Source organism: Taeniopygia guttata, chromosome 2 (genome assembly GCF_048771995.1).
Source record: "Taeniopygia guttata chromosome 2, bTaeGut7.mat, whole genome shotgun sequence".
Classification (NCBI taxonomy): Eukaryota; Metazoa; Chordata; class Aves; order Passeriformes; family Estrildidae; genus Taeniopygia; species Taeniopygia guttata.
The window spans coordinates 24,344,077-24,364,273 of record NC_133026.1 but is presented as its reverse complement, the minus strand read 5'-3'; the positions used below and the strand labels follow the sequence as shown (position 1 = coordinate 24,364,273).

The following is a 20,197-nucleotide window of genomic DNA, read 5'->3' as shown; positions in this document are numbered from 1 at the left end:
AGCAGGCTTTGAAAACGTACTTAACAATTCACTATGGTCAAGTAGACCCAGGAATATGGCTATGAAGATAATTTGGAATATTTTGCTAATTATTTTCCCTGACAGAGCATATATCTGGGAAAAGGCTACTTCAGTGGGGGCTCCATAACTCATTTTTGCAGTCACATGCTACTGACTCTTACAACCACCATTCTCTGAGGAGCCCTTCTAGGGAAGAGCACAAGGCATCACCAGAAGTGAATGATACAGCTGATGCCATACAAGCAGCCAGGGCTGGTCACATCACTGTTCAAATCACACCTACTCAAGCCTCAATTTTCTTCTCCACTGCACTCGAGTCCAGCCATGCACTTAAATAGATTTGACTAAAGGTAAGGTTGGCTTCACCTTTTAAGGTCAGTATTACAGTCAGAGATAAACACACATCCTTAAAGTAAAATATGATAAACACATATCTGAAATTTACATCATCAGCACAGGAAAAAAAGACAACCCAAAACTTTAAAGAAATACATTCATGTCTAACAATGAATAATCACTTCAAAAATCAGGAAATGACTTGTAGGAAATGAACAAGATTAATCATGAAAGTAAGCTACAATTTGGAGATTAGAATATAAGTACTGCAGCAGGTTGAACTAAGTTAAATGTTAAAGATGTTAAAAAAGTTAAATCAAAGAAGATTGTGGTAGCAAACAAAACTGTTTCAACCACAGAAATGAAAAGAGGATAGGAAAAAAAAATAAGGCATATAGAGGATACTTTAAAAAATATTTCACAAGAGATTACAGACAGATTCACAATTTGGTTGACAAAGCAAAACAAAAAAGACTGTATAGAAACTGAAATTAGTGAAAAAAAGAGGTTGCTGGTTTTGGCAATCTGCACAACCTCAAAATACTTTTGGAAATTAAAAAAAAAAATTCAATTTACCCATGGTATCTTATTTAAACCCAACTTGATTTATTATGAAATAGGCTTTTCTAGAGAAAAATCCTATTGGACCCAAGCAAGTGAAATTAACACTACTGGGTAATTGTGAGTTAAAATTTGAAAATATAAGAATTAGGACAAAAGTGGAAATGTGCATAAGGAACTTGGCAAAGCAGAAATTGCATCAGGTTACATAAAAAGAAGAAATTCTGATGTACAGAGAGAATGTATATCAGAATGTACAGTGAATGATGTACAAGTTAAGTCCCTCCTTGGATATCAACCTCTGGACAAAACCTACTGAATATTTGCATTAATGATCTTTAAAAGGATAGGAATACACTAATTAAATTTGTCTGTGACACAAACCTGGGAGACATCACCAACTCAGACAACTGAAGTATGGCCCAGCAAGAAAATAATTATCTCGAGTTTTCAAATTCAACATGGCAAGGACAAGCACTCAGACACAAAGCAGTAAAAGTGATTGCTAAGTCCTGCAATGTTTCAATAGCAAACTGGTAATGAGGATGATCCACAGTTAATCACAGGATTCATAAGTCTGCAAGCTGTTGTGTAACATCATGTATTGGAGTGTAATACTTCTACCAGGGTTGGAAATGTATTTGTGCCATTATAGACACCATGTGAAATTCTGGGGTTTCATGCTCAGAAAAGACAACCTCAATCCAGAAAAGCAGAAAGGCTGGATTCCACTGAGACAAAATGGAGAAAGATATTTATGTTTAAGAGGTAGACATGAACAGAGTTACTAGCTGCAGATACCTGAACACACCCTGAAGCTAGAGGATGTGTGTGAGAAAAGTGTTTTCCATGATGTGGCTTATATATACCCACAGACTACAGTCTATAAATTGTGGAATAGGAGTGAGATAGAATGAGACAATATAATTCAAATTTACACAAATGTTTATGCTGTGTAGTACCAGAATCCTGAAATTAAAGACACATTCTGTACCATCTGTTCTGTTCTGTTTTTTCTTCTCAAGCCAACTCTGTGCTAGTTTTGGTTCATGTGGTCACTACTATGGACAATATAGAAAAACCACACTTGAAAGTAGACAGATGTTTCTTCAAATTGACATGAATTTTGTATTAGACTAATATACACAGTCCTTTTTGTTACATTGAATTCTGAATAAATTAGTTTGAGGCACACTTCAGTTCTCATGTAAACATTGGTTTTGTTTTCTGTGTTCATATCACCTTCAGCAATTTTGGAACTGCAGGAAAAAATGTTAGAGATACCTTATTCTGTGTCATTCTTCAGTTTAAAATATACTGACTCACATGGCAGAAGCAGTCCCCAACCTTCACTCGTGAACAGCTGCTCTGCCCCTTCACTTCTCTTAGGGAGACAAACATCCCAATAGCATCAGTAACAAAAGGAAGCACCAAGTGCAGTTTCACACACCTCAGTCTGTTTACAGCTGGGCCATCTGGAGATGCAGAACGGTGCAACTCAGAACACGAGCTACTGCTGCTCATACCTAACTTGTCCATTTAATTGCCCTTCAGAAGCACTGTAAGCTGGATTTGGCATTTGTATCACGGATCAAATCTTCCAGGAGGGGGAAAAAGTATTTTCATTTCATCCTGCATCTCCAAGCTGCAGCATAGGTTCAGTAGATAATCCTCTTTGATTCCAAATTAGTTTTTAACTGCATTCATCTAAGTGTATCACACCACTTTAACTAGATGATAAACAAGATGCTGTTGAAGGAATATTTATGTTACTTATTATCTAGAACACTGCATCCAAAAAAAAATTAAATTCCTATTAAGAATTTTCTGATAATTTTCCTAATTAAACTAGAGAGGCACTTATTAAAATAAATGATGTATTTATTACATTAGTAAAATTCAAATATATAATTACTTTAATAAATAAATTATTAAGTGCTATTATGAGATTTATTATTTAAATCTTATTAATATTTAAATTATAACAAGCAATAATGTAGTTTAAATTATATTGAAATTTAATATTTTTATATTTATTACTTATAACAATTAAGTATTATTAATAAGTACTCTTTAATAAACAAGTCTACTAAAATTATGGAATTTTTCTTAGAACAAATTCAATTAACCCAGAAAGGAAAACAGCAATAAATTATGCAGGAAGATTTAGTCCCATTACCTCATTATCCACATTAACATTCTTGAAATCTACCTGCTGCACCCTTGCATGAGTACTGGATGTTTATCTATTTGCCTTGAAAAAACAACAGGAATTTGGTCACGGAGGTGATAGGACTCCTCAGATAAAAAAATGTCTGTCATACTTGGCAAGTTTGTCTGCAGGAAGACGTCTCATTAATTTGTAAGAACACAATGTGGTCAACTTGGCCATGCTCTGTCCAACAACTAAACCTCTAAAAGTAATCACTTATCACTCCTTTTTCAATGAAGTCCATCATTCATCATCAAAGGAAACATATTTTCCTTTTCTACCGTATCTGTTTTGATTTAATTTTTCAAATTTTCTACTGCCTCAGGCACTTCAGAATAACAGTTTCATGTGTCCTGGTTTCTAAAGATATTTTTGCACTAAACCAAGAAAAACAGCTACATGCAAAGTAACTAAATCATAAAGATAATAGATTGGACATTGCAAATTCTTCATTAGCTCTAAATAAAGCAATCACCAATTGAGAGATATTTTTGCTTCACAGGAATGACAGAAGGGGCTGAGGTGAAATAAAGACGAACAAGAGGAAATAATTGTGAAAGTGATGCTGTAATTTTCAGAAGAGAGAGGCTCAGTAGTTTTCCCCCATTCAGTGAGAGGTCTTTGCCAAGGCAGCCCAAGTTCTAGTCCAGCTGAAGGGGCTGTGTTCCCTGTCAGTACATCTGGAGCTGCACGACTGAATTTGGCTGTGCAGCTGATGAGGTGTGGAATGCTCCTGCCAGCAGTGAGCCTGGACAGAGAGGACAGCACTAGAAGAAAACTGGGGCCAACAAAAAAGCTGCATTAATCTGTTGTGCTCAGCCTATACAAGGTCACTCCATTGATTCACCTGACAGATATGTTAAAACTGATTGCTTTTGGATGCATGAGAAGTATGTGTTACGATCCTGGAATGTTACTTTTTGCCCTCACCATGCCAGACTTTCCTTCCTTTTGTTTCTTACAAAGGACAAGGGCAAAGTGAAGGGTCAGGAAAACCAGATCCTTTCCATTAAAACATCAGGCTGTCTAAAAGTGACAGTTTGCTAGGTTAACTTACTTGCAACATCTGACCCAGCTCCATCTTCACTGATTCCCAAGCAAGCCACAAAATCACCAGCTATAGTTGGTACAAGGAACTGTTTTTTCAACTCATGAGAACCAAACCTGCAACAATATAACAAAAAAGATAGGATATTGAAACCCTATGAAGGTAAATTTTATTCAGAAGTTAGCTACAAATTTTGTTCTACCCACACAGAGATCAATTTTCCTATGTCTAGGGAAAAAAAAAATGCTGTCCCAGAGCCAAAAGATAGAATAGATACCTTCCAAAGTCTTCACCAGAAGTGCAGTCACAATCATTTCAAAGAAGCTTTAAAAAGTGTTCAGGCATCTTACTCCCACAGAAATGTGTGGTCTAGATGCCCAAAATCTATCTTCATGACTGTTGCTTCAAAAGTTCCAGGTCTAAATAAATATAACCCCTGAGGACTCCTCTCAATGCTCCTGCACTAATATGCAGCCACCAGGATGGAGGACCTGCTCTCTGTTTATCTTCTGACTTTTGCACCATCTCTTTGCCAGGTTTTAGTGGTGACTGAAAACTTTGGCCACCATCTGCAAATACCTGTATTTAAATTATTCATATTTCACATCTACATTTAAATCATGCAGTAAAATCTATTCATGCTTCTTCCAGCTGTTCTTTTAACTCCACCAAAAAAAAAAAAAAAAAAAAAAAGGGAAACAGCAAACTCTTGATGGTATTTTAACACAAAAATTTCACTTGGCTGTATATAAATTCAGTTAAGAGGCACATGCTGTTTTCCCGTTGCTTAGAAGACTGTATCCAGTCAAAATATGCCATATTTCATTTCACGCTTGATTTTGTCCTAGTTAGAATTCACTGATTTCCTTCTGCAGTGTGAATGGTGAGTTCATGGTCTTGTTCTTGAACCTTTCTTGTGTGACTGAAAAATTCCTTGGGTCACAAAATGTCTTACGTGTCCAGGAATCCATAAATTCAAGTTCCTCCTCAGCCTCCTCTTTTTTGTGAGGCTTCCCAGGTCATCATCACCACTCAGCTCCTTAGGCTCACTGAGGCCTCCTTCTAAAGCATTGTCCCAGTACTTCCAAAGGAGTGGTGCCATTCAAACTAAGACTAAGTCATCCTCTCCAACCAACCCTGACACAGAGGCCATGGGACAGGCAGAGAACAGACTGGGATCTGGCAGACACTTCCACTTGGTACACACAAGGAGCTCAACTCCTAGTCCTGTCTCTGCTAAAAATCACAGCAGCAATCCCAAACAAATACAAGCAGCAAGTTTGGAGGGCCTACTCCTTCTTCTAGCATACTGGAACAAAGTTCTCATGTCTGTTAGAAGCTTACTTTAGTTTTTTAATTTTCCATGGGGCATGATTAAGTACGGCTAGCTGCACATTCATCAATCAAAAAAACCCCAAACAGCCCAACCAACAACATGGGCATTCAGATTATGAGAGCAGATAGTTGTGATTTTTGGCAATGCTTTCTAATGCTTGAAACTTTGCTAATCTTTAGCATTTCAACAGAGGATTTTCATAGCAAGAACTTTGCTTAGAATAATATTTTTGGTTTGATGTCTTTCTTTGTTTTGAGTTCCAGAAAACAGTTCAGTTCTTTCCAAAAATGTGGTTATAGAAGATGTTATTTTGCAATCAAAAAAAAAAAAAAAAATTAGTTGGGCAACACTATCTTCAGAAGATGGTGGGTCTCCATGCCTTGCAGGAGACAGCTTGCTTCTTGCTCAGCTGCTAGCTTTTGTGTAAAAAATATGTCACTTTTGTAAAATTCTACCCATCTGAAATGCATCCCAGAAAAATCTCAGGTTTGCACAAATGTAATACCCACTTCTTCCCAGTTTAACAGCTCCAGAATTAGAAAACTGTTTTCAAGGAGATCATGCTCTGGACTCAAAACAGACCCGATCATGTCTGCCTTCTGGTTGGGGCCGTGCCCCAGAGGATAGTTTCCCATGTGATTACCTGTGCAGCCGTAGCATCACCATAAAATATTTTTCCATGCATTTGAGTATCCACACACACACACACACAAGTCTACAGTCAATGAATCTTGTTGATCCTATGCAGCAAAAAATCCCACACAACTGTGAGATTCTGACACACTGACTTTCATGAAAGTGGTTCATTTTTCTTGCTCCATACTTTGTAACTAACATTGGTGGAATGTCACGAAAACAAAGGCAGAAATTCCAGTGGTATACAATCTTGTAATTAGAGGGTAAAAGGAAACTAAAACCATGGCAAAATAGAGATGCAACACTTCTGTGATCCACACAGTTCTGTTTATATTTCCTAATTGTCAGCTGCAGCTTCTCTTCTTTACAGCAAACAATAAATCAGATAGTAAAACCAACTCTTTTTATAATAATTCCCAGCTATGCTGCTAACAAGGGTGGAGAAAGAATCAGTGATGAAATAGAAAAGCACTCTCTTCCCACTAAATAATAATCATTGTCTTTACTATTTGCCTATAAAAAACAGGGGTGGAAAAAAAGTAAAGTTCACTGCCTACTGCTGAGATAAGCGGCTCTAAACTGATCTGGTATCACTACAGATGTGACACACTTCAGGTATGTCTATAAGCTCTGGGAAATGCATATCATTCACTGCCTCAGATAGGAGCTGCTTTCTCCACTCTATTTGTAAGCAAGTAAGGGCAGTATTATATCTGAATGCATTTGAAAGACCTGGCAGAAGTTTATGTTCCAAACCATCAAAGGTCAGATCACTGTGGGCAAAGCATTTTCTATTTAGTTCTTAAATTTAGAAAGTCTTATTGCTTCACTTAGGGGACTCTGGGAATTACAGGAATCACATTCATGTAGTTTGTAGGTACACTCAGCATATGCTGGATAAATGCTGAACAAAGCTCAAAGTTATGAAAGCCAACAAAGAGCTACAGAGGCTTTTTTAGGGGCTGATGCTTGATTCCCACAGTATTGTTTGATTTGTGTAACAATGCATAATCAAGAGGCAAAATCTGACTTATCTCTAGGAACGTGTTTAGAATCCCCACAGTACACAGATACTTCTAAAGAAACCATCCAGGACATGGGTGCCATTTGAATCCATGACCCAGGACAAGCAGTCCTGGGGGTGGTGGGGTCTTCCCGCTGCACAGCATGAGGTAAAGATGCACACAGGCAAAATTTCCTGTAGCTTTCTCTTTTCATTACCAAGTTTCACTTATACATCTGTGTGGGGGGCATTGTACTGTATAAGGAGCCCGTGGAATTGGCTCAGCAGTGGAGAAAAAATTCAATCATGCAGATACAAATTCAATTTAAGATTTCATCAAGTTAACAACAATTTCACTCTTCTTTTCCAAGAACTTCCACTTTAGGATTTCACTAGCACAAATATGCTTCACTAGTACAAATAACTTCACTGTTTTACTACAGCAGAACAGAGTAACAGAAGACCAAAAATCTGCAATGGAAAAAAATCCCATTTTCTTTTACCCACAGATTTTCTTTAAACCCCTGAATAATGGGCTGTCATGGGGGCAAGGTAGTACTGTCTGAAGTCTTTTAAAATACTATTCTTATTCTCAGGTGGACTATAGCTAAGCCACTGTTGCAAGAGACATACTGAACTCCAAGCATTTAGCAAGCTTTTGGTGCATTACACAAAGGAGAAGAAAACTTTAAGAAAAATTTTTGTAGATGAGACCTCCGAAGTCACACATACAGCAGGATAAGCAGATGCCAAGGGAATGAAGCTTATATTCCAGACTCTACAGTAGATTTACAGGTGTTTCCATTCAGAATGGGGAAAAAAAGTCAACGACCCCCCGAAAATTAGTAAAAAAATCCCTAAAATGTTCTTCTGAGTAAAACTTCCCTTCTTGTATATCTGTTTAGTGCAGAGAAATTCCCTATTTCAACATAATTATTAGAACTTAATTCCCACCCTCATCTTCCAGGGGCAAACTGCTGGATCACCCAGTTGCCCCACTCTAGTTTTAAGAACTGCTGTTATGATACAGTTTCTGCAAAACTTCTACATGAAGAAGTTGGTAACTGTCACTTTTATTGAGGGAGGAAAAAACCACAACAAATCAGATTAAGAAACTGTAGGAGCCTGAATGATAGTAAGCGATTCAAATGGAAACATTGATGTAGCTGATGAGAAAAACAAAAATGATTAATTGCCTAGAATGGGCATATTTAGGAAGCGTGATATTTGTGCTACAGCTTTAGGACTGACATGTTGCAAAGCTGGAAAAAGAGCAATTATAAAGCAGAATTAGAATGATCCTAATCATTGCAACTAAATGCATCTTTAGTATCACTGCACTGGGATATAAGAAAAAAGACAGACATGAAAAAATTGGATTCTGGAATTGCATTTTTTAATTGGTTGTGGTACCAAGATTTTGTGTTTGTAAACATATCATCTACTACTCAATGAGTTTTATGTTTTAACATATAATTAATATAACTAAGATTAAAAAAAAAAAAGAGAAAGTCTTTTCTCCTCTAAAGCAAACTGATAGAAGTAGAGAGTAGGTTCTTTCCTCAGGCATTACAGAGTAGCAACTAGACAGTAAATTTACACAGTATTGTTTTATTCTACTGATGACAATTGGGTTTTAGGTGAAACCAAACTTTCTGAAAATTACCTGGTAAGAGCAGGGGTAGCCATGCCAGCTTGCACTCCAATAGCCATGGGAATAGCTCCACAACGGACATTTCCCAGCTCTTCTGCCACTGCAATATTATAGGAGAAGTCCAAACCCATGCCGCCATATTCTGAGGAAAAAACAAATCTATGATTCTTAAACTCTAGACTGCCATAAGCAACAAGAAAAACAACAAAAAAAGATGTTGCTACTGCAAGGACACGCCAACTGCAATTTAACTGCTAATTTTTATGTATTTGACAATTACCAGCTTCCCTTTCACAAAAGCAAAGCGCATTATTCTCTACAATATTCAGAATTGAACTGAGAATGACACCTGCTCTAATTATCTATGCGCACATCAGGTCACTTCTGAGTATCCTAAATAGCCTCATTACTTTTACTGGAAACAGAAGAAAGAAGTGACATGCTGTTGTAAATGATATCAGAAGGTAAAATTATTCTTTCCAACAGCAAGGTCATACGAACAAATCACACCACAAGGTAATAAGTGCTTTTATTTCCCCATGATAACACCTGACAGCCACTCTCATCACACAATGCAATCATCTTTCTCAGACACAGCAGCCAAGCCAGCACGGAGCGTGACCACACGCAGGTCATGTTTCTATTCTAAATTACTGCTCTAGCTCAAAATGCATGTCAGACCCAACTGCAGTTCTGAATGCATTTACTCCACACCCTGAACCGCGTCTGTGCAGTGATTAAAGCCCTCTGGTCCCAGGGAGCTGACAGCCCGGGGTGCTGGCCTGGTGCCAGCACAGCCCATTGATGCCCCTCTCCCTCCAGCATTCCAATCTGCAAATTCAATTAAAGAAGAAATTATTCTTCACCTCATTCCCATGCTCAGTGCTGATAAACCCTCTACATAGCGAAACACAGAAAAAGGCTACATTGCTATGATGGATGAGGTAATTTTTTAACTGTATAAAATAGCTAATAGTCCAAAGGAAATATGGTGAGAAAGTGAAGGTTAAGGTTACTACCTGACGTCATTAGTCGACTGAGCAGCTTTGATTAGATAATGCTGCCTCTTTTTTTTTTCCTTTAGATCCTTTGAAGACCAGCTAAGAAAATTTGAAATAAATAGATACAAACCCTCACCCCTCACACACACAATAAGGGGCAGATGACCCTTGTCTGTTTTCACTTGCTGACCTCAAACACTGAGTACACTCTTCACTGACCTGCTCTGAAGTTTTCGAAAAACACCATTAAATAAAGGTCAAAACACCACAGTGCATATAAACATGGGGCTTTGCATGCTATCATCTGTTTCCTAAGTCCACAAAAACTATCTTTGTGCATCCTATCTTTGCTGAAAGGAAAAACACAATCAGAAAGGCTAAGCATAAAGTTCAGTTTCCAAAAAACACTTCTCCCTAGGTCATACTGAATAGTCTAGACTGACAGAATTTAAAAAACTGCTCCTTTCCAAACTTCTGCTTGAAAATAATGTTTCTTAAAAATACACACAAGCTTCTACTGGGAGCTTAAGCAGTATAATGGAACATATCAGCAATATGGAAATGTGTTTAACATAACAGATAATCTAATTTTCTTTCCTTTACACAGCCCCCATCAATAAATAAATGCTCTGAGAAGCAGTAAAGAATCTATGTACACGTAAAGCCAAGACTATTTAAAGATATCTGGCATGAGAGAGATTTTGCTAATTTGGTAGCAGAGTTGTAATAGACAACCTCAGTTCTAGCACCACCTCCCAAATTCTTTCCATTAGATTTTTTTTTAAACTTTAATCAGTCAATTATTTTATTGCCAAAATATTATTACTGATTTTATTTTTTGTTTTGTCTACCAGGCAGTTATATTCCCATCTTTCACTTAAATTTCACAGATCAAAACCTTAGTTTCTTGATTTATCCAAAGTAACTTTCCAGGAGGAATGTTATGCACAAAACTGACTCAGAGAGGGGCTACTTTATCCAAGTATACAGTTTAGAGACATTCTTTGTCCATACCACTTTGTCCCTTGCATATTACCACAAAACAGACTTTTCTTGCACTCATTTGAGATAAGTTACTGAGTACACTTTAAAAACAAAATAATGCAAAAGGCCAACTTTTAAAGGGATAACAATGAAAGAATTTCTGACCAAATGGAGTAAAGAAGCAGAATGAAGCATTGGGAGCTGAAGGTGGAGAGGGAAGTCCTGCCAGGCAAAGAGATTATGAAATCCCAAAGTTTTATAATCTGGGGATAGATAATGCAAGAGACAACCACAGATGCAGGCAGGAAGGGCAGAAGCAAATGGTAAAACCATTAATCAGACCACACCTAAGCTTTAATCAGTTCTGTTCCAGGAGCCAAGAAGCTAAAGCTTCATGGAGAAATGTGAGTGATTTGATGGACAATGATAGGGAATGTCATTTTTAGCCCTGAATACTGGATCAAGGTGGAGATTGATTTGTCAGTGCAGTCTGTGCCATTATATCCCTGGTAATTCAGGTAACTTAGGCCGTGGCCAAACACAGCTGTGTCCCATCTCTTTGGAGAACTGTCCCTCCACACTGAGCCAGGCTGCAGTGGTGTCACACACAGCATCAGCAGGCAGTGCTGGCTACAAGCACCAAAGAAATTTCCTTTTTTCCTCAGTTCCTAGTGGCAGCCTGGTGCTGGCAGACCCACTGCCAGCACTCCAGGCAAGAATTCTGGGGCTGGTCTGAGCACATTTCCCTGCATGTCATGGGACTCGGTTCTCAGTCTGGGACAAAACCACCAACCAGTCTTATTTCCATCTGCCTCAGTGATGATGGTAACAGTTTTATGACATTAGTGTTCAATTTTTATTTGGAACAGAACTTGGGAATAACACTCTTTGGAGGAGGGAAGAACTTTTTAAAATAACTCTTATTTGCAAAAAAGTCAATATGCTGGTGGTAGTAGGTTTGTATTCACCAGTCTCATCAACAAACACCACTTCCTGGAAGTACCTGTACTATGATTTAATGCTAATAGGTCAATTAAATTTTAATTCTGAAGAGCAAAAACCATGCCTGACATAGGAGTGAAATTTTTTGTGAAAAATCCATAGTGAAAGAAACCAAATCAATTCCAGATTTGATTGCTTTACAAAACATACAAATAAATACACACAAAATCTCAAAAAATAAACAGCAAAAAACCCACACCAAAAAAACTCCACATCAAGAATAACAAATTATATTTAAATATTCACATATAAAACATTTCTGGGGTAGGCAAATTTTTCACTTTACTTTAAAATGAGATGAGGGGCCTTTAGAGAATTGTTTGGCTACATTACCATTTATAATTTGCAAGAAAATTAAATTAACAAAGCACAAAGTAGATTAAACTAGGCAGAAAGTCTATTGCACTATTGCTTTTATAGCTGAAAACAGGTAGAAAGAGGCAACTCAGCTATATTCAAATTGTTACATTTTTGATGATAATAGCACAACTTCCAACTGTTAAATGGCCTAATACAATATCTTATCCATTGTCGGATTTCAAATTCTTTTACAAAGCAATTAAAATATAAGGCCCAAAGCAGAGAGCACAGAAACATACAAATAAATAAAGATTCTGCACTGCAGCCCATGGGCAGGACCCAGGCTGCAGGAAGGAATAAGTGTGAGGAGGAAGGGAGAGCAGACAGGATGTGCTATGGACTGACTACAATCTCCCATCCCCATCCTGCTGTGCCGCTTGGGCTGGGGAGTGAGGTAGGTGGGTCAGGAATGAAGAATGGAAGATGCACCTGGGAAGAACGGGGAGAAGATGTTGGAACATCTTGTTTTAATTTGCCTTTGCTTCTCACTACACAAATCTACTTTAGCTGGCAGGAAATTAAAATAACTTTCTGCAAGCCAAGTCTGCTTTTTACTGTGATGGTAACTGGTGGCCAGCCTCCCTGACTTTCCTCGACAGCCAGACCTTGATATACTATTTTCTTCCCTGTCCTGTTGAAGAGGGGGAGCGAGTTAGTAGTTGGCCTATGAACCCACCATGGTCAGTATATTAACCTATTCCTTTAAGATGGCTCTCTGCTTTTCTACTAATCACCACCATCACATTATTTGAACACTCCCAACCCAAAAAAACTCCTTATTTTATACAGACCAGCAAATTTTTACGTGCCATGTTTGTAGATCCAGGCAGTGGAGTAGAAATCTAAAAGAACACAGCGAATGTTAAAAAACATTGATTTTAAAAGATGCAAGTGTACATTCTACTAAATCTGACAATTTAGGGTATCAGGAGTTTTACATATGCATTTAGGGCAGACGGCCCAAAACTACAAATAAAAGAGCAAGACATGATCTCCAGTTGCAACATGTCAAAATAGAAGCACTTTTGAGAAGCACATTTGGAAAAGCAATGGCAAAGTCTATGAAAAACGAGTCATAAAGGCAAATGAGAAGCAGAAGTCTTTCATATAATCATTTCACTTTTGTAAAGACCAGAGCATTTCTTGCCATATGTTCAAGATCCCTGCTCAAATATGACTCTGTTCCATGATGAGACAGGCTTAAGTCTCTAGTCAAAAATTTGTAAGAGTTTACAAGTGTCTCTATTTGGAATTTGCTTCTGAACCCCATCTAGTAGCTGTGAGTGAGAATGACAATATATGTGGTGAAAAGGGTCAGGAAATGAATTGAAGCAAGGTGAAACAGGTGGTCCTCAGAGTGTTTTAAGAAGGTAAGTGAACCTGGATAAAGGAATGATGATAACACAATGCAGAATGCATCCAGAACTCCATTTTAAATGCTTATATTTATATAATTTATCTTGCTTGTTTACATACTTTCCAAAGTTTCAATGAAGTGTATTTACACCAAAGAAAATCACTCAGTATTATTTCTACTATGGTCATTTACCTCAGTGCAAGAAAAAAATCAAATATGTGCTTTCATATTTGTCACAGACAAATAAAACATGAATTCAATCCCAGTTTGAAGAGAGGTCTGAGAGACTACTATATTTGACACTAGAATGACAAAGCTAATTACCAGTTTCATCACAGCCTACAATTTTAAATCAACAGAAGCAAAATTTAATTGTTCAAACATTATTCACCTGTCATAAATATGGTTCAAGAATTTCAGCTCCAGGGAAGTACAAAGAACCTTGAATCTACATAACTGCAAATGTCATCAGGTAGGACAGTACAGAAGTCCATATCATAATTCCTTTCCTCTGCTTTATATTGAAGGAATTTAAAGAATTACCAAGGGTGTACTCTCTGTCTTGTGCAATTTCCCATAAAGCCATTATGAAAAGTTGAGATTGATGAAGTTCAGAAAACATCTCCTGCCTTCTTGGTTATTTGCTTCTGGCTGGGTGTAGAGGAAAAAACCTCTCATTAATAGTAACAGAAAAACTGTGAGTCCACTTTAGTTTTGCTCTGATTAAGACATAAGTATTTTTGGGCTATTTTTTCACCCCAGACCAATTCACAAAATAATCAATATTAATTAACAAACTAAAAAAAAAAAAAAAAAAAAAAAACCAAAGAAAAAACCTCCAGACACAAATAAACCATTGTAACAGACGCAAAGTTCTTTTTAACAGATTACCTTAGTAAGAGAGACCAAACTCCCCCAGTTTGAATGAAATTTTGTCCCAAACTGGGAAAAATTATAGTGCTTCATGATGTTGTTTGCTTGATCCTAGAAAGATTGCAGTCACCTTTCAGTACTTGCTCTCTCACAGATGCCACTTAATCCAATAATTTCAAGACGGGTAAGGACTTACTCCGCTAACCAAACTTTTAGTATTTCTCATGATCTAGTAGCCCTTGGAAAAGGAGAAATATGGATTGGCTTCTCATTTCTTTTCAAGCACTCATGGTTAGCAGCACAAGTACAATCCCAAGAGCAATTAACAACACAAAATGTGTGTTCCTGCAAAACTTCTTCTGTATTCTGCATTATTCTGTACTGTATTCTGTATTCTGTTACTTCTTGCTACAGACATCATCACAGTTGCCACTGAGACAAATAAGGTGATTGAGTCTGTATAGGACTGTTTTAGATTAAGACAGATCTACACTATAAAATAAAGGAGAAACTTCTCACACAGTGTAAGAATAAAAACTCTCCTATAACACCAGCACAAAATGCCACATAGGAACTTGGCAATGCCTGCCACTGAGCAGATAAATGCACCACACAGACCTGGCCCCAGCTAGGGACAGCATGGACACCTTTAAAAAGGGTTCAAAGCTGTGTAGGACCCTTTAAAAAGCCAGAGCAGTATAGTCTAAATCACCAAGCTGTCCAGACTTGCACTTACTACCCTCTGGTTTCTAAAATATCCCTCAAAAATTTGTAGAGTTTTCCTCCTTTTCTAAGTGGTTATGCAGAATCACCCAATGACATTGATTAGAAATCACATTTGTATAAAACTTCAAACTCAGAAGGTTATCAGAGCTCTTAAAACAGTATCACACAAACGCACAAAAATTGTGTACAAACAATGTTATGGGGAAGGAAAAGCAAAGCTGCCCAGTACAACAGAATAAAATATACACATGGCAACATAAGAAACATTAACAATGTAAAAGATACAGTAGCCAAAAAAAAAAAAAAAAAAAGAGGAAAAAGAATATCCAAAGTGCACACAGCCCCAGGCATCAGCTATTGCATCAACTCCAAGTCAGAGAAAAACTTTAAGCAATCCCTGGTCACAGACTCTTCAGTTGTCTTCTGTCTGGAGTTTTAAATGTAGCTTATTTCCCCCCCCCCGCCCCCCAGCTCTGATCCAACACCTGTTCTAAAGAATTGGAATTTAATCAAAATAGCTTACAGCTTTTTCTTTAAGGTTAAAGAGCACAGATCTCAACTATTGTACATTTGTACATTTGAAAATGTCAGTCAAACTAAATGCCACAGCCTAAAGAAAATGAAATAAACACCAAACACTCAGAAAAATGAAGTCAATTGCTACCAGCCTGCTCTAAGCTTTGCCTGCGGATACTCAAGTGAATTCTCTGAGTCAGGCTCATCCCTCAGTGATTGCTTGTTCTCTCCAGCTTGGAGGTGGCCACCCTTCTGATGCTCAAGCCACCACTGCATCAAATCCTTCAACAACGTGTGTCCACTGAAGTCCTCCTGACACAACCATATGTCAGCCCTCAGAGGCACTAAAATCTGTCACCAGCATCTGTCAGCTCCATGTCAAATATGCTCTTGCTCCCAGGAAAATGTCTGAACAGCTGCTCCACTGTCTTAAATGTATTTGTTCACACTAAACAGGTAATAATTAGTCCCACACCTGTACAAGGATGAAGCTGGTATGTCACCTTTATGTGGTGCTGGTGCTTCTATTCAGGACTCATCCTCTCACATGAACCACCAGAAATTCCTACAAAAAGTTTATGTTACTCTGCATCACTGCAAATTTTCTTCCAGTAGGATCTTAAGTATGAATTCACGAATAGATATTATAAGGAATATACAGTAATGCACAGACACTGAACCATACACAGGTCAGCTGGGAAAGAAAATGGGAATTGACTTATCAATGGGTAACCGACAGAGATACCTCAAGGAACATACCCCAGTTTAACCACAACAGAGAGAAGAGATGAGTAACAGGACTGAATACAAGTATGTACATTTGTAAAGAGTTTTCAAAAGCTGGATGAAAAGGAGCAACTGTAGTCAGTTTTGTAGCACTCTATGGGCAAAAAACAGACTTACTGCTTTCATTTCTTTCAGGCATCTAATTACTTTTCATTCCTTTAAGGTATCAGGACATACAGTCAATATTAAAAACATCATTCTGTTTCTTCTGTGTGCCAAATAAATAAATAATTAAACTGAGAAGCAATACTAAGGGATTTCAGGATTACAGATTTATTACATTTGCTACTTATTAAAATCTATATGCTAAGGTTTAATACAAAGGCTAAATATTTATCAGCCGAAAGCTGTGTTTAATTTTCTTCCCTAGCAGATCTTTTATTCCAGTCCAAGCTAATAAATAGCTTGTTGGAAATTCACATTTGTCTGACATGAAAACTTTAGACACTTAATATGTCACACTCAAAGACATAACTTTTCCTAGATCATACTTTCCAAAAATTGCAATCTACAAATGGAATTATAAATTGAGAATTGAAATTTTGGGCATGGGGGAAGAAACTTAAAAAATGTTAATTTTCAATAACCTTAAAAAAAAACCAAAAAGAATTTCAGCATGTATGCAGTGAATAATGAAATAAATTTGGACATGCTCTGAAGATAGCCTGGCAAGCATAGGGGTTTTAGTTCAGTAGCAGCAAACATGGAACAGAAGTGCATTGCATGAGGCTTCCACAGGAATTCCTGATCAGCACAGACTTAAAAGAGTAAATGAATTTCCAGTAACTGACTTCTTAAGTCCTTGATATTTTGGGTCAGATACTGAGAAGAAGGTAACATGCCATCCTAGACTGCCTGCCACATTGCAGGTTTGCACAGTCCCAGCACAGCCACAGCCAACAGATTATTTAAAATACATCCATCAAGTGATGCTGCAGCCAGAAGCACACCCTCCGTCATTAGGCAATTTCCCAGTTTATAAAATCTCTTCAGCTGGCAACATCTGCATCTGCACGCTGGCACAGCCTTCAGCATGGGCAGGGCTGGGACCACCTGTTCCCCAGCCCCTTGTCTGTGGCAGCCCCCAACCACTCTCTGTGGGACAGCCCATTGTGCTGCTGGAGCATCTCCAGAGGTTTCAGCTCCCAAGCACAGCGGAAACCAAAGGAGACCATCTGTGTTTGTGATTGTTGAGAAACCTGACTGGTTTTGAAACCGCTTTCTGTTAGCAAAAGCAAAGCAATAAAGAGTATTTCTAGACCTGAGCAATGGATTATGGGGAGCTCCTCAAGACAAAACCCAAATTTGCAGTTTTCCAGGAAAGGCAATGGGTTTGATCTCAAATGGGGAACAAGAGTAAAATAAATATGAAACAATCTGAGTATTTTTATAACATAACATAACAATTTAAATTGTATGCTTCTGTCAGGTGACCTTAGTTTTTTTTAAAGACACACAAAGGAAAGATCACAATAAAAACCACTTCTGGGGTAAAAATGAAAGCATTTTTGCAATGTCAGAACAATGCCTTTCCCTTCATTTTCTCCAATAAAGTCAATATTTCAGTAAAACTGATACATTTCCATGCTTTCTCTATTCTTGATAATTTTAATGGAGAAAAAAATTTCATTGACAACTTTTATTTGGTTTAAGGAATGTGGATAAATGTTTTAAACCATATTCTAGAGCTGCAAGTAGAGCTGCTCATTTCTCATTTTTGCCTATGATTCTGTGTGCATCCTTGTACTTAAGATTTGTCAGCCAGACCATATCATGAAACAGATTATTCCTCTCTGTTTGTAAAAGTGCTGACACAACAGGATTCTGATCTGAACTGCTATCTCCAGTGTGAAATATGCTACTCTACTATTTTTATTTATGCTGACATTGGAGGGTGTGCCTTGTATGTGCTACTGGCCAAAAATGAAAGGATTTTCAGTATAGTGCAATCATACCACAAATAAAATACCCCATTCAAGATTATTTTCTTCAAAATAACCTTCTCCTCAGAGTGTTATATTATTTCTATAAGCATTTCATCACACAATGTTGTCTCCTCCAAGAAATTATTATTGATCAGAATTATCTTTTTCTTCTTACAGGTTTGGTTCTGAAATCAGTAACAAATCAGCTCACAAACCAATGAAAAACAGGTTGTTCCAAGAGGGAATAACAGCACCCTGCTGCAGACCAGATAAAATTACAATATATTTTGCAATTAAATCACATCAAAGTGCCTATTACACAATTACCAGTGTGACACACTGAGGTCCATAACATACCTAGGGATTAATCTAGGGGGAAAGGGAACAATGACATGGCTAAAGGTATCTGTAGAAGACTGAGATGAGTTCAGAAAAATAACAAAACCTCCTCCCCAGAATATCCCTGTCACCTTCCTTGATTCCCAATCCTACCTGAATTATAATTAATGATCCTAAGAATTCACGCACCCAGTAGTTAAATAGCCTTTTACTATACAGTTTAGCTGTAATTTTTTACAACAGAAATGGAATATAGATTTATCCATAGCAAATTAAAGTCTACAGTAAGGATGCATTTGCACCACTTGCTATTTAAACACTTAAGACTAAAGTCAGATTTCTCCCAGTTGTGAATATTTATAGACTATTCAGAAACTCAAGAAAGGTTCACTACTCATCTCAGTAATTTATTTTTTATAAGTAGCTATGCAAAAAATTTTGCTTCAAATTCTTGTTCTCAAAATATCACTCTAGAGTTATATAGCAACAAATGTGTATTTCATATTCAACATACTGAATATGGGGTCACATAGTAAATTTGTAAAGGAATTAAATTTAATTGCTCTCTTCAAGAAATTCTCAAAGGCAAATTATATTAAATCAACACATGTATTGTATTGATATGGGATTGTCCCTGAAACTGAATTTAAAATATTTATATTTTAAAATAAAAGAAGCAAAACAATTTTTATTGAGGGGAAAAAAACTCCACCATCTTAATATTATTTCAGAAATTTTTCCATGAAATATTTAAAAAATAATCTTAGAAGTACTGGGTATTACCTGAATTTTTATCTTCATGGCTCAATAATCTAGCCAATAATACACCTTCCTTTCAAATTAAAACAAACAACAACAAACCAGGGAGGCTGGAGTCCCCTCCACTTTCCACTCTCAAGGACACAGACTTTCCAGCGTCATCATGCTTTTCCTGTCTCCCCACACATTTACATGTAGACAAATGATGGGGGAGGGAAAAGTAGCCTTTTCATGTAGGAAAAAGCTTCTGTCAAAACTACATATTACTAGTAATTTTTTAATTGGTCTTGTATGAAGGACTTAGATGGATTAGAACCATCTAATTGCAAAGAATTTTTAAAGCACTTGCAACCATCCATCAGACACTTGGTGTTTATACAGTGTTATATGTACTGTTTCTAAATGAGTAACTGAAACATCTGAAACAAAAAATAAAATATCATGCAATTTATTGGCAAATAGTGTAAGAATCTCCAGAAACAAAACACACAATTAGAAAAGTATTTTAATATATTAAGGCTTCTTGTCATGTTTTTGAGTTACATAACTTTCCATCTCATAAGAGGGACTATTTTAGAAGGATACTCAATAGTCACAAATTATTTGCCTAATTTTCACATGCATCCATCTATCACTGCAGGCTTCTGTGGTCATGAGACCCCAGTGAGCAGCACAGGCCTGTAAGAAAGGGAACTGAAGAGCATTTTATTAATCTTTTATCACAGTTAGTCATGTCACTGTGCAGCACTGTAAGTAAGATTG

General features: G+C 37.2%; 1 protein-coding gene across 6 annotated transcripts in view; it reads right to left on the bottom strand.

Annotated features, from left to right (window-relative positions):
• LOC100221885 (probable acyl-CoA dehydrogenase 6) overlaps positions 1 to 20,197 on the bottom strand; it is an 85,841-nt gene that overhangs the window by 31,695 nt on the left and 33,949 nt on the right. For all 6 annotated transcript variants that reach the window (XM_072925541.1, XM_072925537.1, XM_030264674.4 and 3 more), the window contains exons 3-4: positions 8,820 to 8,949; positions 4,188 to 4,294 (exon numbers count right to left, since the gene is read on the bottom strand). In XM_072925541.1, the coding sequence (XP_072781642.1) occupies positions 4,188 to 4,294; positions 8,820 to 8,949 (237 nt within the window). The remainder of the gene's footprint in view (positions 1 to 4,187; positions 4,295 to 8,819; positions 8,950 to 20,197) is intronic.